General features: G+C 42.0%; 1 protein-coding gene across 1 annotated transcript; it reads right to left on the reverse strand.

Annotated features, from left to right (window-relative positions):
* Positions 1 to 354: 354 nt before the first annotated feature.
* On the reverse strand, positions 355 to 12487 carry LOC127756251 (uncharacterized). The gene is made up of 5 exons (XM_052281641.1): positions 11646 to 12487; positions 10566 to 11141; positions 6271 to 7526; positions 3654 to 4470; positions 355 to 2338 (listed from the first exon to the last, which is right to left on the reverse strand). Exons 1-5 carry the CDS (start codon positions 12485 to 12487, stop codon positions 355 to 357), a joined length of 5475 nt encoding a protein of 1824 aa, XP_052137601.1.
* Positions 12488 to 27296: the final 14809 nt, after the last annotated feature.

The raw sequence follows: 27296 nt of genomic DNA on the forward strand, positions 1-27296 counted from the left end.
AATTGTAGAAGTGATTAATAATGTCTTGCAGACTTTCAGTGTACGTCGACTCGTTGAGTAAAGTGCAACTCAAGCAAGATGTGCTCATTGACAGTCAGGCTACCCACATTTGAAATCTTAAAGCTCAATGTGTTTACAAATCAAAATCTGGAAGATCTACTCCAGTATTGACATACCAGTAGTAATTAGACAAAACCAAATGATGATGATTCTGAGTTGGAAGCTCTGATTACTTAGTTACCATGCATCAATAGTGATCATGTGGCTAGCAGTTTAGCCTCAGTCTCAGGCAAATTATAAGCAGCAGTAGAAGTGGAATCTCACATAAGGTGTTGTTGCAAACTGCAATTTCAGTTATTGATCATATGTCACGCCTCCTCCTTGCTCATCATCTACCATGTAACTTTCCCAGACTCTATTGATTTCTACTGTGGGACATCCTGGGTGGGCACTGGCTGCATTCCTGACCGCAGCTTCTGCAGCCTCCACCCGACTCCTGGTGGCGAAATGGCAATTGATTGAAACTTCGAGGTGCTCCAGGCTTGCAAGGTGCTTGAAGCCGAACTCAAAACCCATCTTGCAGTCTGTTAGTCGCGCTCTGAATTCAAGAGACAACCATCGGAGCTCAGGCATTGCTTCCTGCATAAACAACATCTCCAGCCCACCTCCGTGGTTTTTGAAGATGAACTGCTTGAGGCATCGGAATTGATGGCTGCCGATGGCAAGCCTTTCATCAGGTTCATTTTTTACAAATAACCTGACGAAGAGCAGAGTGGGTATGCTTCCAAGAACGCAGAGATCGTCCTGCTTAATGTTGCGAACCCCTATTTCAAGATGCCTGAGGTTAACAAGCAACCCCAGCTGCTTTGATAGCCGACTGAATATTCCATTATCTATGACAAGCTTTCGGACGCATGGTGAGTAGCATAATAAATCCATGAGTTTTTCTCCTATCACCGTATCATTACCATAGGATATTTGCAATATTTGAAGCTTACCCATCACAGCAAGAGATGACTTCAAAGCTTCCATATACCTTGCCGTATCATGATCACCAAGTTGTTCGCTACCATGCAGGTCTATGTCAATCGCCCTTAGGTTTGTCAACCGCTTCAGCTGTTCAACAAATACTACGGAGTTATATTTAAAAGCACGTGACAGCTGCTGCAAGGCTTGTAGATCTCCAATCTCATTGGGCAATTCCACATCAGAATCTACAAGTAGACGCACCAGATTTTTCAAACAACCTATTGTTGATGGCAATTTTTCAACCCTACTGCTACGTATGTCTAGTGTCAGTAGATTTCGCAGGTCTCCGATTTGCTCTGGAAGCTCAGTGATAGATTTGATCTTCAAATATGTCAGCTGGAAAAACCTTCCAAGATATTTAATGTTTTTGTTACCATGACGGTGCCAATAGTCTTCAAAAGCTAGTAATCTCAAAGAATTAAGAGTTGGGAGAAGACTAATTTCCTGATCTTGCAATCCGTAGAAGCTGATGGAACGAACTTGTGAGCAATTTGTCATAATCTCCTGCATTACTTCATCTTCCAGACATTTTGAATGTATTGAGAGCCTACGAATCTTATTAGGAGGACATTTATATTGTTCCCCTTCCACTATGGTGGTGAAATTGTCCTGTGTTGACAGGGAAATTATAAGGTCGAGCACCATATCATGCAGTTTACAAGCATCTGCCCTGCCATCGTACTTGATGTCAACTGGTTGGATCATGCTTCTGTTTACAAGATCATTGAAGTAATTCTCAGCAACTTGATCTAGTGTTTGACCCTTCACTTCACTGATGAAACCTTCAGCTATCCATCTCCATATTAGCTCCTCTCTATTAATCTTGTAATCCTCTGGAAACACACTAAGATATAGCAAGCAAGTTTTCAGATGAATCGGAAGATCATAGTAGCTAAGCAGCAGTATATCTCTAATTCCTTGTTGACTAAATGCAAAACCAATAGAATTGTACACTTGCTCCCATTGCTCCTTCAGATGTGATTTTCCAGCAAGCAGGCTAGCTATACTGATAATAGCTAATGGCAATCCATGGCACTTGCTAATGATTCCATGAGAGACTTGTTCAAGGTAAGGAGGGCATGCTGACTTGTCCCCAAAAATCCTCTTAAAAAATAACTTCTGAGAATCCTGCTCATTTAAGGGCTGCATGTTATGGATATATCCTGCTAAACTGGAGCAGCATGATGTTGCAACATCTGCATTCCTTGTCGTTGAAATTATTCTACTGCATAAATTGTTCTCTGGGAGAGCACACTTGACAACTTCCCATGCTTTTGCGCTCCAAATATCATCAACAATGACCAAGTACCTGGTTAGCATTGAGAAAACGTGATCTGGTTAATAAATCATAGAGTTTAAAATGAACAAGCTATATATTGTGCAGTCATTTTTGGCAAATGCCATGCTGCCCTGCTCCAAAAACCGTCAATCCCATTTGAGAACTACATTGTAAAAGTTTACTAGATTGGCCATTTCGGTGAAAGGAGACCAATATTTAATTAAGGCGGAGTTTGTCATTTGTTGCAGCTACAGCATGTATTCCCTGCCTGAGACGGCCACACACCAGACTTGCTATTACTACCTCCATTTCATTACATGTCGTTTTGATTTTTTAAGTCAAACTTTTTGAAAGTTTGACCAAGTCTCTACTATAATAAAAATTAAAGATGTTTTTGCCGGTATTTTGGTACGCCATCCATGTATGATTCGGTTTTTAAGTTCGTTTACTTTTGAAAATACAAATCCGTATTTGAGTCGGTTTTTAAGATCGTTCACTTTTGATAATACTGAAAGAACCATGTAAGAACTATGTTTAAAAAAACTCGCATGCTAACTTGAGATGATGGGACTCCTAATTGCAGCTTATGATTTTCTAAAAATATATATATCCAAGCGAACTCCCACGGTGAATTTCATCTTAACTAAACCATATAATAATAAAATTAAAATAGACTTCACCCGTTGCAATGCACGGGCATTTTTTCTAATTTATAGAAAAATCTAGAAATATTTTCAACTGATTTAGTGCTATAAGTGTTGCTATATTTTTCTATACACTTGGCCAAACTTTCAAGAAGTTTGACTAAGAAAATCAAAACTACTTAAAATAAAATGGAAGAAGTATTATTTTTGTGATGAACTCAGCACTTTATATGAATCGTGCCAAATCACTTCTAAAATTTAACGAACTACTTTGTAATATTTGGCATAGATGTAAATACAAGACCTTAAGTTCAATGCCATCTTATTTGTTCCAGAATTGCATTGCTTATATAGCTAATCCTTAACATAATCACTGAAACTATGGATGGTTTATTTTTATGATCTATGAAGAAGCCACAGTATCACTATTTTTAGCCTTTACTTAAAGGTTCTAACTTTCCTGTGCAGATTGCCCCTTTCATTTTACATTTCATCATGCCAATGTTAAGCAAGCACCAATGATCGGAGTGCCCATCAAGTTTTTCTTCTTTTTTTTTTCTTGCAAAGATATTGCAATCTAGCAAAAATTGAAGATCAGACTCTACAAGAGCTTTACAGTGCTAGCTATTTTAACATGGGAAATATATTCAAACAGGGTTAAAATATATGGAAAAACACCATTTGCAGTTTTTTCTACATACCTCTTACGCTGTAGGAATGTTCTGAGCTTGCATATGAGCTGCCGCTCATCATCTGATGTATCAACACTACTTCCCAATTCTTTGAGCAAATCAGTTAGTATCTTTGTTATATTAGGATTCCGTGAAATTGGCATAAAAGAAGAACAATCAAATTGACCTTTCATTTTGTGATAAACTTGGTTTGCAAGAGTTGTCTTTCCAAGACCTCCAAAGCCCACAATGCATACTACTTTGAGCTTATGAGATTCATCCTTTTCCAGCCACTCGATAATCTTCTCTCTAGGACCATCGATCCCCACAAGCTTCTCTGCTTCCACATAGAGCGCTGGGAGTCGAGGATCAATTTGAATATGGCTAAATTTATCAGCAACTTCATCAAAATTATACCTCGAGCGGCGATCACTTTCTTCTATAACACGAGCCTTAAGTTCTTCAATTAGGTTTGCGATTTTGTGGCGCGACCATAACTTTCTAATTTTAGCTGCCATCTTCCGGACAAGGCTCGCTTTAGCATTAGAACTGCTCACCTTGTGGATGAAAAGGTCGATGCAGTCTTCAATATCATAGCTCAGCTCACGCACCTTGTTCCTCCAATCCTTCACCTGCTCATCCAACTTCTCCTCGTTGTTCGCCAGCTTCACCAGAAGGGTATGCATGCTGGTCAGCTCATCCTTCAGAAAGGAGATCCCACCCTTCACGCCTTTGAGAAGCTTGTACTCCCCTTGGATCAACAGAGAGAGCTTAGGAAGCAGGGTGCTCAGGGCACCAGTTGAAACACTCACTATAGCTCCAGCCATGTTGAGCTCTTTGTCTAACCCTAGTCAAGATGTGGTTCACTAGTAAATGAGAGGGGAAGAAATGAAGATGCAGTGGCTGTGGATGATAGAATGGTGTTGGATCTCCCATAAGGTGGATCTTGCACATCCCCTTCCTCCCGACAGTAAGTTAACAGCCCACAATTGATTATTTGCCTTAAAGCACACACCTGACATATAACATATTGTAGTACCCACCAGAGCTTTGTTTAAACATGGCATCTTGTTAATTTAGAATATGCTGTCCTCGAAAAACTGTAACATGGCTGTCTCTGCTTTGAAATGTGCGTAGTTCACTTCTGCCAAAAAGAAGTCACATGGATACATGTGATATGTTATTGCATAGTTAACTATATGTTGGTTTTACTTCCATTATCTTCAAGTTACGAGGTGTGTACTGGGATTAGAATCATTGTGCTGTTGTTCTTAAATAATTAATTAGTGATTTTCAATCGTAAATGGTTATTCACAAATCTCTTCCTGGAGTAGCTCTGTTCTTCTAATGATTCATGCCTATATGTGTTCTGTTACCTCGTTTCTGTTCAAATTCTGATATATAGTTGGGTCTCCTACCTTCTCCCCCCAAGTAAAACTCTCTTATTATGGATTTCAATTAATAAAAGCAGGGTATATCCTTGCTAAACAAACTACAGGGTAGTCTGCATCCTTGATCATGATATATAATATAATTTCAACATACTCCAGCTGTACTTAGGTGCCAAGAATACCTGATCCCACTTAACCACAATCAGCAGTTTCACCACTATTAAAGCTCCAATTTCGGAAGAAAAACAATATTTGCTTTCCAAGAATAAACATTATACATGTCATTAACTATTTTTCTAGAAGGGGTTCACTTGATTTTTTTTAGTTTTTTAACATAGATTATTTTTGTTCCATCAGGCAGGGAATTTTCTTTTTCCATTTTGTTGTAAGTCATGCTAGATCAACACTCAGTTTCAGACTAACAGTTTTTTAAATTCTTACCTTTTAGGAGTCAGTCTGTCAATTCCATCAGTCATGAAATACTCTAGAGTCTACCCCATCCGTCCCAAAAAAAAGAAGTCCAATTCTAGCTACGAATCTGGACACCTACGTGTCTAGATTCATAGCTAGAGTTTGCCTTTTTTGGGGACAGAGTAGTAGACAGTTCTGCAAAGTCAGTAAGGAGAGACTATTATTCATATAGAATGCTTAACACAACAACATAATTAACCAAGATTTTTCTTGTTTCCCCATCCAAGTATCAAGTTGCTACAAACTTTTAAGATACCCAGGATTAAAACTATGAAGAGAAGGTGGTTAAGTGAAAGTCACCATCAGTAGACTGACTGGTGCAAGATTAATAATATATGCGGGATAGATGGAGTATATGTAAAAGTAGACCATCACAGATGGTTTTGAAACAAATTTGATGTTATAGATGTTGCTAATTTTTTTTATAAATTTAATCAAACCTAAAGAAGTTTGACTAAATAAATGTTAAAACGACTTATAATATGAAACGGGAAGAGTAGTAGACATCACCAGACATTCAGTCAAAGAAAGACGATGTTCATAGAGGACAAACCAATACCTTGCAGAACTTCTGCATGCTTGCAAGACAAACTGTTATGGATCCTGATGCTGAACCTCCTCCTCTTCTATAGTGCACTCCCGTCTCTCCATCTCATCCTCATCCTTTACCATGTCGCTTTCCCACTTCCTTTTGATTTCTAGTGTGGGGCATCGAGGGTGGATTCTCACTGTGTTCCGGATGGTGGCTTAGGCAGCCTCAACTCTCCTTCTAGTGGCATCATCACAATCAACTGTGACACTGAGGTGCCGCAGGCTTGAAAGGTGCTCGAGCCTCAACTCGAAACCCGTATTGGACTTCGTTTCCATTGCTTTAAACCGAAGATGTAACATTTGGAGCTTTGGCATTGCTTCCTTTTCACACACCATGCTTAGTCCACCACCAAATTCATATTTCAATTTGAACTTCTTCAAGCACTGGAATAGTTGACTGCTGATAATCAGCCTTTCATCAGGGCCATAGAGTAAATGTAGCTCAAGCTTCAGCAGTGAGGGCAAGCCCCCAAGCACCCAAAGATCTTTCTGTTTAATGCTTCTGACACAAATGGCAAGAAAAGACAGATTATCAAGAGATGCTATCCTCTCAGAAAGCATGCCATTCCAGGGGCCATACATTACAAGTACTTGGAGACAGGGGACAGTGTCACATAATAGATCCATCAGGTAATTACCCAGGCAATCAGCACGTGAAATTACTAGTGATCGCAGACTGTGTTTACCTAACACAGTTAGAGAGGATTTCAAAGCTTCCTCATACCTTCTCATGTCATGATAACAAAGTTTTAAACTGGAATGTAGTCCAATGTGAAGCGACCTTAGCTTAGTAAGCCGCCTAAGCTCTTCCACGAACTTAATAGAGTTATAAGAGAAAGCATCTGACAGCACCTGCAAAGCTTGTAGATCTCCAACCTCATCAGGTAATTCAACATCAGAATTAACATGTAGATACAACAAATTTTGTAGACGGCCTATGGCTGCTGGAAGTTTTCCAATTTTACTTCCATGTATGTCCAGTGTTTGTAAATTTTTCAGGTCGCCAATTTTATCCGGAAGCTCAGTGATACCTTCAGAATTGATTCTCAAATACTTTAATTGGCAAAAGAATCTGAGATATTTAATATGTTGGTTTCCTAAGCTATCACAATCCTCAAATACCAATACTCTCAGATAACGGAACTTTGGGACATGAGGTGTTTCTTTATTTTCCCGAAAGAAGCTAAGAGAGCGAATATGTGAGCACTTGTTCATTAAATCCTGCATCACATCATTTTCCACACAGCTGGATTGGAGGGAGAGTCTGCGAATATTGCTAGAAGAACATTTATACACCTTCCCATCTACTAATGTATTGAAGTTCTCATCTTCAGACAGGGATACGATCAGCTCAAGCATTACATCATGCATTCGACATGCATTTGCGCTACCATCATAGTCGATGTTGACTGGCTGAATCATGCTTCTGTTTATAAGCTCATTAAAGTAACTAGGAAGGTGGCCCGCGCGCATGCGCGGGCACTTATATTATTGAAAGCTAAGATTATTGTTGTTCAAAAATTTTGTCTCATAGATTAAGGGCAAACTAAAGCTCGGATAATGTCATTTTATGATAATTTAAGGGTTCTATTTTTCTTAATATACCTTAAAAAACCATTCACAAACTTTGAGTAGGAGATGGATTAAGTACTTACGACTTTTGAATCATTTTTTTCTCGAGTAAATAATAAACTATTGCTAGTTAAATATCATACATGCCATTCATATACATACCGTGTTGTATGGCCACAAATGAAAAATGCGAGAGCAAGATACTCAAAATTCTTGTGATAAATTGTCTCATGAAGACGCATGATATAGTAGGAAAGGGGGGAGGGGAGTGTATGCATGGAAAAAAAAAAGAAAGGAAAAAATGAAAAAAGGGACGGAAAGCGTACGTACCCACGTACGTAGGTGCGTACCTATGCAAGGGGATGAGAGGTGGGACCTTGTAGTATTTAGTTTGCTCTAAGATCAATTTAATATAACGGTTTATAATATTGGGCGTACCGATTTAACCGAAAATCAAGTAATGGATACTTTGCTTTTCTTTCCTTAGAATTTCTAATATTTCCTCTAATTTATTAGAGCACTACGTGACAGCTTGAGAGCATTTTAAGAAATTTTAAAGGACTTAACACATGTAATTAGAATATTAACCGCTTAATATATATGTATGGGGCATATGGTAATATTTGTTCTAGCTTCGTGCATGTTTATATACATGTCGAGAGAAATTAATTATGTGGCTAGCAAGCCATTAGATGTCTAATTAGTAGCAATTAATTTTGACACCAATTTACAGTCGTTGATAGTAGTTCGTACATATTCATCTTACGACTTTGATTATCCGTTGATCCCTAATTTAATGATCACCATGACTCGCATGAAAAAAAATATATACTACTTAGGGTTTAACACAGCTGAAATTGATGAATTATCTGATCTATGTAATAGCTATTTGAGGGTATAAATGAATGAATTGACTTCTAGAAAGTTAAAATGTTGTTTAAAAATGACACCATTTAGAAACTTGGAAAGCGTGCAAACGAAAATCCAACTATAGAATCAGGGAAAAAAATAGAGTCTTAAACTTCCTTATAGCACCCTTGTCTTTGTAAGAGTTCTATTAATATTCGTTAATATTGTGCTCACATTTATAACATAATGATTTCTTTTATCTATACAAACAAATAGTACAAAATCCAAATATGACATAACACAATACATTATAATTATTCTGTAATTAACTCTCGATTCCAACTTAAATAGAGCTACAAATAGTACAAAATCCAAATACGACATAACACAATACATTATAATTATTCTGTAATTAACTCTCGATTTCAACTTAAATAGAGCTAAGTGTTAGAAAAAACACAACCCATATTGCTTAATTCTGCTCTCGCTGCATCACACCTCTAATTTTCTTTTCATGTTATTAATAAATTAATCTGCTCTCGCTGCAAAATTTTAGTGCTGCGGCAGTCGTGATCACCTTAGATGCCTCAGACACGACGCTTTGTCACGCGTGCAAAAGGCAAAGGTGCTAACGTGCATTGTGCAGCGGGCCAAAAAGAGAACTTTGGACGCTTTATTTATTAGTAAATAATATATCAGATGATTTAAATGATGGGTCCACTGGTTCTAGTATAAGTGTACATTAGTTATTATAGATTTTGAATTTTTAATTTAATGGGTACACAATATAATGATGTAGACTTTAGTGCATTATTTGAGAATAATAGTCCAATGTAATAAAAAATAGTTCCGATGATTTAAATAATGGGTCCATCGGTTTAAGTGCACATATAAATCAGTTAATACAGATCTAAAATTGTTTATTTGATAGGTACACAAATAATATAATTGTGTAAACTTTATTTTAAAATAGTGCATTATTTGAAAATAATAGTACAAAATAATGAGTACACATGTTTATGTAGAAAATATATTACATTATTAATTTAATGGTAACATATAATGGTGTAAATTTTATTTTCAAAAATTGTAGAGCTAATTTAGTTACCTGTGAGTTGTATGATGGTAGATTCTTTGTTTGTAAAATTATGATTATTTAAATATATATATATATATATATCTATTATATAAATAGGGAAAATAAGAAAAAAGGAAAAAAAAGAAGGGAAGGAAGCATACATACCATGGTACGTACGTATACCCACACATGTGCGGGAGAAGGAGGAGAGGTGGGACCCTATAGTATTTGGTTTGTTTTAAGATCAATTTCATCTAACGGTGTGTAATATAGGACCCACCAATTTAAGTGAAAAATCAAGGGGTAGATGTTTTTCTTTTTTCTTAGAATTTTTATGATTTTCTCTAATTTATCAGAGCGCTACGTGACGGTTTGAGAGCGTTTGTAGAAAGTTTAATGGACTTTTAGTATATAATAGATATATTATATAATGTATATTATTCATTTATTTAGATATTTTATGAATATTTCGATGACGTGCGTATAGTACAATACAACTCAAAATAACTTATATTTGTACGACTATGGGTTGGAATTATTAACGTGGTTTTTATCTCATGTGAATGAAAAAAAGGAAAAAGACAAGAAAAGTGGGGACGTGGGGCCCTACATGCAAGTACATACTCCGAACCATATGGGCTGGAATATGAATTTTGTTTTTTCTCATGTGTTAGTGAAAAAGAAAAAAGAAAAGGGGGAGTGGGGCCCACGTACAAAATATGTAACGTACATGCACATACACGTACGGGGCATGTGTGGATTTTTAAAGATAATAATAAATCTAATTGATATTTTTTTATGCTATATCTAACGGTTAAAAACAGTGGGTCCACCAGATTAAATGAAAACCAACGGCTAGATGTTTTGCTTAATTCTTCTAATTTATTAGAGTGCCACGTGACGGCGTAGGCGTAGGAGCGTTTGTAGGGGGGCACCTGGCGGTTTAGGAGCGTTTGTAGGAAGTTTAATGGACTTTTAGTATATAATAGATTTTCTGCAACTTGATACAATGCCTGATCCTTCACTTCAGGAATGAATCCTTCAGCTATCCATCTCAATAACAGATCTACTTTACTAATCCAGTAATCCTCTGGAAATATACTAAGATACAGCAAGCAAGTCTTCAGATGATATGGAAGGTCATAATAGCTAAGCAGCAGTATATCCTTCATTATCTGTGAACTAAATGCCGAACTGATAGAATTGTGAACATGCTCCCATTGGTCTTTTGTCTCTGGTTTATTAGCTAGCAGACTAGCAACACAAATGATAGCTAATGGCAAACCATGACACTTCTTTGTGATTGCATGAGATAATTCCCCCAGGTGAGAAGGAAAATCGGACTCCGTGTGAGAGAGCCTTTTGAGAAATAGCTTATAGGAATCTTGCTCATCTAGAGGTTGAATATTGTAAATATAGTGTTGAAAACCAGAGCAGCATGATTTTGCGACATTAGCATTCCGCGTGGTTGCAATTATTCTGCTGCAAAGATTGTTGTCAGGGAAAGCTAACTTCACATGTTCCCATGCAGATGCACTCCAAATATCATCAACAACGACTAAGTACCTATGTAGATGTTATAGTGAATTAGTCAAGTTTAACAAGGCAGATATTGGTAAAAATAACATGAAATTTACTGAAGAGATACCGTGCAAACATAGTATACTGCTTCTGGAGAACAAATTCAATACTAAATGTGCAAAAGTATAAGTAGCCACCTGTCAAATCCTCTCAAAGAAAAGTACTATATATTATCCAAATGATGCCAAAACAACATGAACATTTTCATTGTGAGGGTTGAATTTCTAATGGTAGTAAGAAATATGTACAAGGAAAAAACAGTTCATAAGAAATTTTGGTCAAGTGCATCAAAGTCTTATATTATCAAGTTTAACAATTAATTACAAATATGAGTAATGATTTTATTTACATGGGTTTTGAATTGGCTTGTATCAAATTGTACAGCAGAGGAAAAAGGGACCTCAACAAATGGAAACGACTTGAACATTTTAAGATGGAAGACTTTAACAGGAAAGTAAATGAAAGAGAACCAATTATTTTTGTGCCCACCTTCTACTTGTTAGGTATTCTCTGAGCTTATTGATTAGTTGTTTCTCATCATCTGATTTTTCTGCCTTGATCCCAACAACCTTTTTGTGCTTCTCATCATTAGAATTGTTTTCGTTGATCATATCTTTAAGCAAAACAAATAAGATCTTCTTTATGTCAGGACTCCGTGAAACAGATACTAAAGCTGTGCAATCAAACTGATGCTTGATTTTTTTAAATACTTGGTTAGCAAGAGTAGTCTTGCCAAGGCCCCCAAAGCCCACAATAGAAACCACTTTCAGCTGTTGTGAGGATCCATCCTGTTTTGTCAACAGATCAATGATCTTCTCCATAGGGCCATGGATGCCAACAAGTTTCTCTGCTTCCACATAGAGTGCTGGTAGTCTAGGATCAATTTCAACTATGCGGGCATTGCTTTCACCAAATCTATACCTCAAACGACGGGCACTCTCTGCGTTAACACGATCCTTAAGTTGATGGATCTGGATAGCAATTTCATGGCGTGACCATAACATTCTTATCTTTTTTGCTGTCCTGCGGACAATGTTGGCATCCACATCCCCATGATTGAATTTGCGCATGAATAAATCGATGCCATCCTCGATATCATAGCTCAGTTCTCGGACCCTGTTCCTCCACTCCTTCTCCTGCTCACCCAGGTGCTCCTCCATGTTTGACATCTTGATAAGAAAGTTGTTGATGGCAGTCAGCTCATCTCTCAAGAACCTAATGTCAGAGTTGACACCTTTCAGAAGCCTGTATTCCTCTCCCAGCAAGGCAGAGAGCTTGGCAAGGAGGGAACCCATCACCCCAGTGGCAGCACTAACTGCTGCGCCGTCCATCTCTCTCTCTCCCCCTTCTATTCACTAGCCGTCCTTGTACAAGAACAGATTAACAAGTTAACAACAGGTCGCCGGTGTAGAACAACAGAGTATAAAAAAGAGGTGTGCGTATGTGCCAGAAGCCCAAAAATACCTTGGTAATCCAGATGCAGATAGATTCGCCTTTGGGGAAAAGCAGCGATTGAGCCGGCGTTGGCCGTCGGAGGACTTCTTGGAGTACCACTAGCTAGTAGTGTAGTGGCACACCAAGAATCACTGGCCGCTGGAGATGGAGCAGAAGAGACGAGGAGAACCAGAGCAGTTACCTGTTAATTACCGTCTCCTGGAGATGATGTGTGTCCGTATCTAGACTAATATAAAAAACACGAGTTGTTTAGTTGCAATTAGCGCTTAACCCTCCAATTAACGCTTAACCGTCGCCAAATCGAAAAAAACCGCGCCCCACACCCCTCGCCGCGCCTCGCCCTCCTCCGCTCGTGTGCACGTGAAGAAGAAAGAGGAACGAGAAGAGGAGAAATCGAGAAGAGATGAAAAGGGACACTGTCAGGTGGGACCCATGTTCCTTTAATTAATCTTGTACAGTAATCATCCTCTTAATCCTGTGTTATTATCTCACTGACACGTGGGTCCGGTTGCACAAATTCTTGATTAAATCTATATCTATACTCTATGCTAATCTACTAATATAAAAAATACCAGTTCATTACCAATCCTGCAATCTTTTAGACCCACTCTCACGTGGGTCCCACCTGTCATCCCTAAGAAAGAAACCGCACCGCGCACGAAAAAAAAGAATCGCTACGAAAGAAAGAAACCGCACCACACCGCGCCATCCCCATGCCGCGCCGCCCACCGGAACGAACCCACGCCGCCGCTCCGCCCGCCTCACCTCACCGGCAAATCAATCCACCGCATCCACCGGCCGCCGCCGCCGCTGTCACGATCCCAGAAGATTATGCGGGCACCGCCACATCCATCCCCGACGACGTGTTCTTCTCCCACATCTTCGTGAACCTCCCAGTAACATCCCTCGCATGTTTCAGGGCAGTTTGCCGCTCGTGGCACGCCGCTGTCGACGACCCTGCCTTGGTCTGCCGCCACCTCGAGCGGCCGCGCACGAGGCAGCTGCCAATGTCATCCTTGTTTGCCGTCGCGAGCACGGAAGATATATGGGACGACGAAGCACACTCTCCAACTCCGAGGTTGTCAGCTTCACCGGCTAAGGCTTACCCTGCGAGCGGCGGCTAGACCGGGAGCGAGAACGGTGGCGGCGCCGCCGCTAGACATCACCGCTGAGACTGATCCGATGCTCCACAAGTCTATCTCTAACGGCAGCCGTATCACCCGCCATATCATCGCCACTCACTGCGACGGCCTTGTCGCCTTCGCCACCTACAGCAGGGCCATGCTCGTGTGCAACCCGACCACCCAGGAGCTCGTTGTGCTGCCGCTCGGCAGCGGCAGCGGCCCATGCCCACGGTCTACAGAATCAACAGTGGCGGTTGGCTTCGACCCGTGGCGGAACAGGTACGTCATCGTCAAGTGCTTCTACCGCAAGTCCCAAAACGATCCGCTGGTCTACAACATCGGACACGAGATCTTCACGCTCGACACAGGCGCCAGTGATGGATGGCAGCGCATGCAAGACCCTTCGCATGCCATCAGTCCCGGCGGGAGGAGACCCGCCGCCTGCACGTGTGGGGGTTAAATTCCTTCTACTGGTTCATTAACGAGTCTCAGCCATGCGCGCTGCTGTGGTTCAGCCTGCGAGACGAGGCGTTCGACGTGGTCCCGTCCTCTCCGGGCTGCACGGCCTGCGACAACGACGACCGTCTCGCGGACCTCGCCGGTGAGCTGCACTACGTGCATCGCGTCCGCACGAGCGTGGCCACCCACGAAGTTTGGATGGCGGCGGCGGTCGATGACGATGACTAGGAGTGGTGGCTGCGATACCGAGTGGACATGTGACACAACCCGTGGGGCGTGCGCTGCCGCCGCGGCGGCGGCAATGGCCAACGCTGGTTCCACAACTTTGGCGCCACGGCGGCCGGCGACGATGGCGTGGAGGAGGAGGCGACGTTGGTGGCCATGTTGTACAAGGAGCTGTGGTGGCACAGGGAGCGGAGCAAACCGGTGGTGAAAGACGTGAACGTGCAGGGGAGCCAGTACAGTTGTGAGTCGGCTCATCTTGAAAATAACTTACACACGTTGACATGTTTAGTCAGTGTTTGTAGCTGCTTCAGACATATGCAAAGGGAAAAATGTCAATGTACGGAAGAAAAATGGCATAGAGAGGCATGGGGGTAGGGGTTTATTTTTACAAATTCAAAATAAATTTGATCAAACAAGAAATCTTTGAGTACATACAGAATCTCAAATTGATATGGTAAGCTCGCCAACATGTGGAAAGATAACCAATGAGGATTTTTCTTTTGCAGGGAGATAACCAATGAGGATTGATTTATTCCAATAAGATTACATTACCAGAACATAGTTTTTTTATGATTTATGTTACCACATACTAACCCTCAAGATTGATTTAGGCGATGGATGTATGGTCAATATATGTCAACGTGCCTTGCACGTGCACGCTCACTAGTACTTGAAAAAAATCGGCACGTGTTGCACGGGTAGATATTATTACTGCTATTATAAATACTAGTAATCTGTTTTTACTACCTCTGGGGTGATATTTGATAATACAAATCAAAATAACCAAACAAATATCCAATCAAAGATATGCATGTATTTATTCGAATGCTAAATGATCTACCCATATTTAGCATTAAAATAATAAGTCCCATAGTGTTTTATAAACTTGTTGAAACATAAAATCGTGGTCACGCACCCCAAGACAAAATAATTTAAAAATCATATAGGTTTTAATTTTTTATCAAAGAGAGTAGTAAATTTACATGGAGCAATTAATCACATCTTATATATACACAAAAGGTAAATTAATTAAATATTTGCACAAAAGGTATATGCACCAATATTATAACATGAATTGTTTCATTTCTTCTCTAAAAGAGAACATTTGACAATTTTTTTATCCACAATTTGTACATAGATACATTTGATCAATCTCAAATATCTTCATAAATTTACCATGAGATTTTCAAATCTATCCCCATGTCTCAGTGCCCCAGAGCCCGAGCCCCCCGCATAACCCATCAACACATTTTCCTGTAGGATATGGACAACTCCCACAGGCCACAACTCATCACCTAGATGACACGCATATTGATATCTAGGATTGTGCAGCAGCAGGTTTTATTGTAACACAATAAATTTCAATGCATCTGTGAAACCTCATTTAACACGCTCAACTTTTAAAATAAAAAATATTAATCAATACTTAAAGGGCATTATTATTTGACATGTTGATAGATTTGTATAATAAATTTAAAAGCATTGTACAATACAAACATGCATTTCATCACTGCACGAAATATCTTAGTGAGAAAATTGCACTAGCAGGCCCTAACAGTTAGCAACATACCATGACAAAGCATAAAGTCATATCATATATTCATTACTGGACCATTTGCTCAGGTGAACAGTTTGGTGCCATACAGACATGCTCCCCGGAATATGAAAAAGTTTGAAGACATAATTAACGAGTTATGACGTTTTGCATAGAACAGAAGAAATCTCATACAAGCCTATTCCTCTTTCGTCCAGTGCTGCAGTTCCTAATTGTTCAATTGAACCACCATCTATGCAAGAGTACTAATGGCCTCAGCAAACAATGGGAGACTGCAAGTAAATAAAGAAAATAGTACATTTAGTCACTGCACAAATGCTATTTGATCCAAAAGAGTACTAAAAGAATCAATCATGTATACAATGCAACTTATATGTTACCAAAAATGAAATCTATGGTACATAAGTGTACTACTTATAGACATACAATAATGTAGACAAATGCTACAGGACAGATTTGGCACTCTCTTGGATCTGATCTAATCTCTATCAATGAAAACAAATATGCAAATCTCTATGGACAAAAGAATATGCAGTTGATGATAACAGTTGATGTCAAAAAGGGGAAAACTTTAATCTTACCTATGATGCAGTCCCATTTGGCTTGCTCGATCTGGTTTCAGAAGGCATTTGTTTCACTTTCATGATTAAACAAAAATAATAGCACCTTATTTGAACTTATGTATGTTTTCATGACCACAGGGTAACAACTGATCCATGGGTGTTTTATACTTTACTGGAGCACCTTATTTGTTTTACATGTTCCCTATAACAACAGAGTTACTGAGTCTAGTAGAAGTGCGAAGCGAATCCTCCTCCCACGTTGCTCTCCCCTAGGGGTTGCTCGGGAGGCGATGACCTCGCCGCCCCCTCTCCCCCTCCTTCCTCCTCCGCCTCACCGCCGCCCGAGCGGAACCGGCAAAGCCACGTGGCCGCAAGGACAGCGGCGGCGGGGCTTCTTGCCAACTTCGCGCTCGGGTGGCCAAGGGAGCCGCAAGGCAGCGGAGGCGGCAGTGACCGCCAGATCCGCGTCGCTTGGTCGGATCTGGCGGGGTGGCGGCTGACAGTGGGAACGGCGGCGGGGATCGTGACGGCGACGGTGTTGGGGCCTCACGTCACTCTGCTGGGAGGTCGTGGCAGGCAGGTGCTCTGCGCCGAGCGACAGTGGCGGATGGCCGCGGGGACGACGACTATGGCAGAGATGGGGACGACGCTACGGTGGCGGTGGCGGAGACCATTGATCCGGTGGCGGCGCACCCGGATCCGATAGTCCCGTGCTTGAATATGGCACCCCCGCGTTGGATCCCGGGCGGAGGCAACGTGCCGAAGCTGGGAGAAGCTGGCGGCCGGTGGCTGGAGCAGGAGGAGGGTGCTGGCCACCGAGGAGACCAGCGGGGCGTGGCCGGTGCGAAGGCTGGTGCAACGTGGCAAGGCGCGGGCGGCTCGCAATCGTAGCGCAAGGAGGCGCGGATAGGCTCGGTGTCGGCGGTGAAGACCGGTGGCCGGCGCGACACGAATGTGCAGGCGGCGGAGCAGAGGCTAGCAAGGTGTGGCCGGTGGCGGCACGCGGTGGCTGGCCGGCAGGGGGCGCCGGTGCAGTGGTGCCTACGCGCCGGCGGAGGTTTAGATGGTGGTGTAGCACTAGTGCGACAGTTGTGGATAGGCATGCGGTGGACAGCGGGTGAAAACCCAGCCCAGCCTTGACCGGGCCGGCAACGTTGTCGTTCGAGCTTCACTTCCCCTCCTGAGGGTGTTGTCGTGCCATCTCATCCCCTCTAGCAGGTGGCCGGCGAAAGCCCAATCTCGGTTCTCTTGGAGACCTCGATGGATGGCGGTGGCGGTGCTCCGTCACTTCTCTCCTTGAAGATGTCGTCTAGGTAGCCCCTTGCCAAAACAGTCAAATAGTATTTTGTTTGTTGTGGAGTAAGAGCATGAACTAACCTATATCAATATGACCAGGAAAGAAGAGTAAATGAACAGCTCTTTGTGTACCACTGACAGTTACTTGTAACGCATAATTCTTTCTAATACCTAACTACTGACTGCTGCTAAACGGATGAAAATAAGCATGCATGTCCAGAAAAAGAAGCAAAACTACAGGGATTACTCATACCTGACTTCATATCCATCACAACTGCTCCATTTTGTGTGCAAGGGAGGGAGGGTTCCCAACCCATGCTCACGAACGCAGTCTAAAACGGAAGAAAAGGTCATAGGGGCATTCTAGCAAGGTTTGCAGTGCAGGCCCATCAGATTAGTCAGGCCGTCATACAATTATGCAGAAATCTATCCATTATATACTAAATGTCCATTAAACTCGCTATAAAAGCTCTCAGGTTGACACGCGATATCCTACGAACGCTCCTAACCCATCTACTCCAATCAAAACCAACAAGTATTTATAAACTGGTATGAATTACTCCTAACTAAACTGTAGTCAAAATCGACAAGTATTTATAAACTGGTATGGATTGCTGACTAAATATTTTTCAGTCTATAGGTCAATGGAAGCAAAACTATGAGTCTTCATGGTGCATCATTATCATAGAAATAGCAGATTAAGATGCAATCAACTCCCATTAAATGTCTTGTTTATTACCGCGCAGGATAAGCTTAATCAGGACACACAAATACTACATCGCACGCTCAACTGACCTGAATCTTAATGTTGAACTTCAATTTACTGAAAACCACTAACATTAATTTTCTTAATGGTGCAGCGGTGCTGCTTCCCGGAAAGCTCCGGTGAGCTCAGGGACTTGTGATTTTATGGTTCTTACCCAAAATTAAATTTAGAGAATTTTGTCGGGAAATTTCAATCTATTTTATTCCCTCTTTTTGAGTTAGGGGAGTTTCAATATCGTTTATCCTCTTTTAATTTTGGGAACTTTAATCTAGTTTATCCCTTTGCTCAATTTCGTCTTTTCTGCTTTGGTTGGCGTTTCATCGCGCAGGCATGGACGGAGGGTGTCGCTCGTCCCCTCGGAAAGATTGAGATTAAGATAAGATAAGATTTTCACGGAAAGATGAGATTAAGTAATTTGAATCGAACTTTTTTTTGTTTTAATGTTTTTTTTGGCCCTTTTTTAGTTATTACGAACAACGGAAACGTTTTTAATTTTTTAAGTAGTAGAGATAGAGAAGATAGAGATATATAGTAAATATAATAGGATTCGATTTTTTTTACCGCATCACATATAATTCTTTTTTTGGATCGGACAGATTTGTTTTTTTAATTTTTTTTCTCTTTTTTTACCGCGTCCACGTGGATTCGTTTTTTTTTTGGCCGGTCTTTCTTTTCACCTGGTTTTTTTTTCGTCTATTTTTCTGAATCGGACAGATTCCTTTTTTATTTCTTTTCGCCCTTTTTTTTACCGCGGAATCGGATTGGGTTTTCTTTTCCCTTTTTTTCGCCCCTTTTTTGATAAGACATATTTGGTTTTTCTTTTCTTTTTTTTGCCCGTTTTGTTTTGGATCGGACAGATTTTTTTTCGCTCGGTTTTTTTACGGACGATGGAAGCCCCTCTTATTGTTTAAGTAGTAGAGATAGAGGTAGAGATAGAGAAGGGATATACATAGAACTACTATATGGCACCTTAAGGTGCTCCGTATTAAACGGCGCGTGATACACGCTGCACGTCCCCACCCATAGTGTAACTGCACTCCACCCACACTAATCCCGGCTCAACACATCCCCCAAATTTTGGCAGTCAATTTCTGAACCATTACGATTTTTTTATCCTCCCAATTACTAAGCGATGCAACGATACCCATGAGACATGGAGTTGATTTCTATCCGATGAATTAAACATAAGTTAATTTCCATCGACATAATCATTATCAAGTATCATTTTTATATTAAACATTTCACTCATCACACGCGACCGGTGCAACAAAATTTTTACTCGTCAAATACATCCAGCCAAACCATAATCAAATTGCATTCAACTTAACTTGTCATCCTAAGTTAAATTTTAAGTTAAATTTTTACTCGTCAAAGAAATCCTGTCAAACATTCATCGAATTGCCCTGAAGTAAAATGTTAACTCATGCTTTTTAGTTAAAATTTTACTACTTAAAGACCTCATCTCAAACCACCATGAAATTGTATTCAAGTTAAAAATCTGATCCTACGAGTCACTTGTTGGATATATAATTATATATCGGCATATTTTAATCCAAAATATTAAGACAATAATCATGGCATGAACAATGTGAGATGATATAGTGATAAAATCAAACATAAACAGGAGCATGCTTAAAGTAGAATAAGCATCATCATCATATATAGAACGCAAAAGCATTGCGACTAACAGAAATATCAAAAATCGAAATAACAGTAGAGGGTTATACCCTGTAAAAGTCCCTCCGCTGGATTGTGAGGCAGAACTGCCTCCGTTGGTGTTGTCAGCTCCGGCTCCCGCTCCCGGCGTGCCATCTCTAGGTGTGGCATACATGGCCGGGTGATGCAGACGAAGGGTTGAAAACGAACAGAGAACGAGGAGCAGTTGTGCAGAAGCACTCCCCAAAAACCTGATCACCCGCCTATCCGGTGCAGATCTCAGGCGAAGGTGTGGTTCCAGAGCCCTTGCTCGTTCCGATCTCTCGTACGCGCAAGCGATCAGAACCGGGGAAGCAGACAGTAGCAGCCTCGATCTCTCGTGCGCGCAAGTGATCAGAACCTCTCGTACGCGCAAGTGATCAGAACCAGGGAAGCAGACAGTAGCAGCACAGGCAGAGGCAACGCGAGGATTCCGATCCGTTGCAAAAGGATATAGAGAGAGAGAGAGAGAGTCACAACCGCAACGCCTCAGCCGACTCGGCGCGCGCGCGCGTGGCTTTCCGATCCCCACATCAACCGGTCAACAGGGAGCCTCCAATAACTCCCTATTTAATTTGAGATACTCCTCGTTTAATTCCCAGGGTGGTATTATTATCCTTAATATTATAGACCCTTGAGATTTAATAGAAAAATCGGGCCTAGCCCATTTATCCTAACATAACTAGCAATAGGAGTTATTTTTTTAACTCCGAGTTAACTTTTTAACCGAAGCTAAGGATGAGGACTAGTGTGAGGGTGCAGAGGTGCCGTGATTTTTGGGTCGGATTTTCTCGTTGTTTGTCGCGCAAATAAATTACTAAGGATGAAACTACCAAAGAGAAGACGTGGTAATTTTTCAACATGATCAATCCGGCCAAGATAAAAAGACATGACCAATCCGGCAGTGAACTTTTTACTTTTGGCCGATGGATGCATTCGGAAGCACGGAAGCAATTTTTTTACTGGCCGATCCATGCATATTGAGCAGGAAACAAGGCTAGTAAATTTTTTACTACTCAATATCATATCGTGCGGAGGCTTGCTTACCGAACAAAACGGAAAAAGCGAGGAACAGATAATGGCACATTGAGAAAAAAAAAACCGAAAGAGCATATGGCCTGTGAAGCAGAGTAAAATTTTTACCACGTTTTTAGGATGAGAAGGGGAGGTTGAGGCGGCTGGTGGGAGGGGATCGGATGGGGCCAAGAAAACGGAAAACACGGCAGGGGCTGATCGCTGTTAGTTGCGCCATTTAGATTGGTAGCGCGCAGCCCCCGTGGGTGGCGAGTGAGGGGAGGGGGCGCAGGGGTGGGATCAATATAGGTCGTCGGTGAGTTAAAAACAAAGGCTGAATAATAAACTTTGATGAAAAAACCCCAAAACCAACTCCACATTTAAGATTGCAAATTAAAGTTTTCGCTGATAAGCATGCTTTAAGCTCTGTGCGTTGTACTTTATTTCAGGCGCCTCAGAAAGGGGCGGCGGGTTTTTCCTTTCTTATTAAAATATTCAATTTTCTCTTTCTTTTTATTTCTGTTTGCACCCCTTGTTTCTGTTTTTTTATTTTCCGTTTTATCCGGTTAATAAAACTATTACTATCTTCCCGCCGTGTTTATTGTGTTATGGAACCTCACCTCCCGCGCACGTAAAATGAAGCGACACAAATTCTTATGACTATTTATTAAGAAATAGATTAATATGATTTTTCTAAAGCAACTTTTGTATAGATTTTTGTTTTTTTGCTAAAAGCACATCGTTTAGCAGTTTGAAAAACGTGTATGTAAAAAACGAGGGAGGTGAGTTGAAAACGTTGGAAAAAGAATTCAGCCGTACGTTTTCAGTCACCACTACCAGTAACACTACTATAACATTTTTAATGCTAGTGATACAGTGATAGTGTGATACTCTATTCTCCTCTCACCACCGGTAGTAATAGCATTCTATCAGTAATACTTTTGCTGGTACATCTCATGTATAGTAATAATTTTTTTTGTACTGATACTACTACAGAAAGGATCTTTAGATTGCAGACGGACCATAGCTGGTCTGTCTGAGAAAATCGTCCTCTCCTCCATTTTTTTTCTCATCCTCTCCTCCATTTTCATGTGCAGCTTCATAAGAAGACCGCACATAAAAATCAATTTTCACAGGCGGGCCTCTTAACATGCCTGCACGGAAAAATATTCTATTTTCACAGGCGGGCCACTTAAGAGGTCCGCACGGAAAAATCTAATTTTGCATGCGGGCCTCTTAAAGGCCCCGCATACAAGTTTATCTTTCGTCCTCATTTCCTTCCTCAACACTTCAAAATTTCATACTTATCCACTCATCCTTACCCTCTCATCTTCTCTCTCACTCTCTCACCTCTCCCTCACTCTCTCACTCTATCTCCTCTCTCATCTCCTCTCACGGTCGGGTGTCGGTGGTGCGGCCGGGAGCCGTGCCACCGGCCCCGCACGCACGCGCGCTGGCCGGATCCACGCCGCCCGCACTGACGACGAGGAGGAGGAGGCGGCGGCCGGGAGCGGTTCCGCTAGCCCCGCACGCACACGCGCCTGCGCCGCCGCCACCGCCGGATTCTAGGGTTTTCATTTTTTAAAAAAAATATTTTTTTCAGATTTTTTTCCGTGCGGGCAACGTAAACACCCGCACGCAAAAATAGTGATTTTTCCGGGCCCTTGGGTGCATGCGGTTCGTCCACCCGCAACGAAAACCTTTTTTGACCACACGGAAAAATCCTTTTTTAGTAGGGTGAGGATAATGAACAATAATTTTTTTATCACGTCTATACAAGTATTCCATATCAAATGCAATGTTGTCAATAAATTACCAACTGATCCAATCCTATCTGTAAAATCAAAGGTGTTTTTGATTATTATTCTGTGATGAACAATTGGGCATTGGAGATTATTGGTTTTGTTATTTGAAATTTATTCACGAAGTGGTTTTGGAGATGATTGTATTTCACAGGTGAATATACAGGTACTACTGTGGTTTTATGTGGACCGGTCAGACCGGGCTCTGGTAGCCGGTCAGACTGGCGTGTAATGCGCGGTCAGACCGGCGCAGCCCGCGGTCTGACCGGCCGACACTGTGTCGGTTTCGGTTTCGGGTTGTTTATTTGGATATCCGAGTTTATTCCATGATTATGACTTCTAGATGGATACTATACGTATGTAATACTATTGTTTGCTGCTAATGAGTCAAGTTGGAGATAGCTTGGTCTCGGAATATGGTTTCTTTGTTTGTTCCATGTGTAGGTGACTCGATGTCTCGGGAGTGTATTTGCGGTGATGGACTGGGAGTCGGCTTGGGGATAAGATGACGTCCGTGGTGGTCAGAGATCATGCGGGATACTTAGGCTAGAGTTGATGCACGTGGTTGATGGAGTTTCCATATGGCATACGATGGAGTTATTGTGTGCGTATGGGATGCGGAGTCGAATTTGGAAGGAGTCCAAATTTGGTATGATTGGTTATGTAAAGTTTCTTTCTTGTACTAGTGGGTTTCCTAAGGTGTTTAGGACTCCTAGTATGAGTTTGGTTCGTGGCTTTAGGCTGCCTACCTCATGTATAAATAGAGGGGGAGCGTGAGGCTTCCCGGTATTGCTTTAGAGAGCAATTGAGTTGAGTTTTGAATTAAGGTTTCGAGTTTAGTCGAAATTTTTGTAAGGAGTGCTGTTGGTGCACTTTGTAAACACAGAGAGAAGTAATAAAGTCGTCATCCACTTTAAGAGTTCTTCGATTTGTGTTTACCGGGTTTCGGCGGTCTAACCGGCGATCTACCAGCGGTCAGACCAGCGACATAGCGGCGGTCAGACCGGCGGTGTACAGGCGGTCAGACCGGCGGCGACGACAGGCGCTGCAAGCAGCTTCGGCGGTCAGACCGGAGATTCAATACCGGTCAGACCAGCGGCATCCACTCGGCCAGACCGGCAGATCAATCTCGGTCAGACCGATCTCCATCGATTTCGAGGGTAACTTTTATTTCCGCTAAAAGTTTTCGGTTTTTGGGTATACCAACCATTCACCCCCCTGGTTGGCTTAGTTCTTGTGTTTCGATCCTACACTATCTTCCTATACAGTGGTTCTCGACATGAGCTCAGTAAAAATGCTATCAATGGTTGTCACCCCGCGTCTTTGCCATGGATTTTGTCGTTTTGTCGTCAAACAAAATCATAATTTTAAATGGTTAGGTGCAACTCTATGTATATAAAAAATATATAATAATGTGGATTTATATATGCCTTATGTTATCACAATATAATTCATGCTTTATTTTTTCAAGCGTCATCGTGTATTGTTATAATATATCAATACTATTTTCATGTGTAATACTAGTATCGTTATAGTTAGACAATTTGCATCTCTCTACTTCACTCAAGTTTTTTTTCTAAAAATGGATTCAGCTAATGATACCTAATAATTATATGTTATCTTATCATGCATAATAAAACAAAACAAAACACACATATTAAACAATAATTTGAGTTGTATTCGGAAAATATGGTGTTATGCACAAAATATATAACAGTATTATGAGGTGAAGCAAAGGGAGTTGAATGAATATCTAATAAATGATTGAATTGAAGGCCCTCGCGTCGCCCTCGCGCGGTGGCTCGGGGACGAAACCCTAGCCGCCGCCGCTCCTCCTCCTCCCTCCTCTGTGCTTCGCTGCCGCCGGCAAAGCCGGGCGACGCGCTGGGATGGCGGCGGCTGGGCCATCCTCCTCGGCTCCATCTCGCCCCGGCGCGTGCGTGGTGACGATGGTGGCGGGACGGCGAGGTCGCGGCAATGGGGACGGCGCGGCGGTGGGGCTCTCCACGGCGACGGCGGCGCGGCGGTCGGCTCCGGCGACGGCGGCGGGCGACGGCGTCGCCAGATCCGGTCGCCCCTCTGACCAGGGTGACCGGCGACGGGCTCGGTCGACGCCGACGCTGCTCGGGCGTAGGCGGATGGCGTAGGCGACGGGCTTCTCCGGCGTGGGCTCATCGGCGACGACGGCATCGGGTCGGCAGCGGCTCTAGTCCGGCTCTCGGTGGAGCGCGCTCCGGCGCCGGCTGCCGCTGACCTGGCCGGGGGCTCCCGACCTGCTGCGATTTTGCCGGCGACGGGGACGGCGCCTCCATCTCCCTCCCTCCTATTCCTCCAGATCCGGTTCTCCTCTTCTTAGTTGTTCCTCTTCCAGTGCTCACCGGCGGTGCGGCGCCCGCTCCCCTCTTCTTAGGTGCTCCTCCCTCCTTAGGCTAGGCTGCTTCCAGTCGTTGCCGGGAAGCTCCTTGGTGCGGTAGGGGTGGTGTGCAGAGTTGGTTTCCGGCGTCGGCCGCGCCATAGGTTTTGCTGCAGTTGGGTTCCTGTGTGTGAGGTGGTCTCTGGTCGAGCTGCAATGTGATTGATTGTTGAGGCAGAGTCGGAGCTGCTTGTCTTGCAAGCTCAGCAACGATGACCCTCAACAGACGTCCAGGCAACGCGATGAGGGTTTGGAGGTGGAGCATTTTGAGAGAGTCTCGGGTGAAAACCTTGCCTAGTGCTTTTCTAGGTTGATGATATCGACGCCTGTGGGTGCCGTTTCCTCTTGGAGGTATCATCATGATGGCTCTCTCTCCCTTCAGGTGAAAACCGGGTTCCTCTTGGAACGGGCGTTGACAGCATTCTTGATGTTGTTCCCCTGTTGAAGGCTTCGCTCAGAAGGTTTCTACTCCACTAGAGGATGTTTGGTGGTTCTGGAGACCTTGTGCATTATGTTGTCGAAGCTGCTTGCCTTTGGCAAGCTCGGCAACAACGACTTTTGTGAGGTCTCCATAGTTGCTTTCTTTTCCTTTTCTGTATAGGTTTTTGCCGGTTTCCCGTTTAATTAACCGTGCTTGTTCGGTTTTTGGGCCCGGTTTCCCTTATTAACTGGGCCAATTCTCTTCTATAAATTCCGGCAGGACAAACTCCTGCCGTCGGTTCCTCGAAAAAAATAAATGATTGAATTGGATGAATAAGTAGCTTATTGATGAAGATGAAGATTAAGTGTTATTACAAACTTGAAAAATGGATTAGTCTGACATTTTAGAGCAGCTTTTATATAAAAAATTTTCGCACGAAACGCACCGTTTAAAAGTTTGAAAAGCATGCCACGAAAATCTAAATCCTAATCCAATTCTTGTTGGAGAAAAGAATAGGGTTGGTACCAACTATATAGGAAAGGACACAAAATTTAACAATTTGACCCTTTCCAAAAACTAATTTTACAAATGAACCGTGGCCAAAACTTATTTGAAAAATGACCCTTTTGTTCAACGTCAAATCATATGGCGCTGAACTTAGACATAATAGCGCCAAATAGCACGGCGCTGAATGCACGTTGGCATGCCGACCACTCAGCCTCTCATCTGCGGTGACACGGCATTTAGCGCTAGTTGACGTGGCGCTGAGGTGTCTAAGTTAAGAGCCATACGATTTGGCGTTGAACAAAAGGGTCATTTTTTAAATAAGTTTTGGCCGCAATTCATTTGCAAAATTAGTTTTCGGAAAGGGTCAAATTGTCAAATTTTGTGTAGGAAAGGAAGATAGGAATTCTTTTACAAGCAAAATAATGTGGATAATACTTTATTTACAATGCAAATACACAGCATGTACACTTTTTTTTTACCCAATAGAGCAATTTATTATTTTTCAGGCGCTTAAAGGCATGCACTTTTTAAGCTGTTTTGTTATTTGACAGTAATAACCGCATAATCCAAAAACGGCAACTCTGGTAAAAATCAAATGTAAATTTATATTTGTTTTTCAGTTATTGCATTATTAATCTAGACTAGATGTACTTCAATGCTTGTATGGGTTAAAATTTGTTATTTCGTATTAGTAAGATCTCGCTGAAGTACAGTTCCAAAAAAAAAAAGTCAGAACACTATTCTCCTAAGAAATTGACACCTAAGTTGTTGAGTGTTGATATATATAATAGTTTTAAAAATGTGATCGATAAATAAGAAAAGAATCACTTGACAAATCTCTCTGA

Source organism: Oryza glaberrima, chromosome 12, assembly GCF_000147395.1.
Source record: "Oryza glaberrima chromosome 12, OglaRS2, whole genome shotgun sequence".
NCBI lineage: Eukaryota > Viridiplantae > Streptophyta > Magnoliopsida > Poales > Poaceae > Oryza > Oryza glaberrima.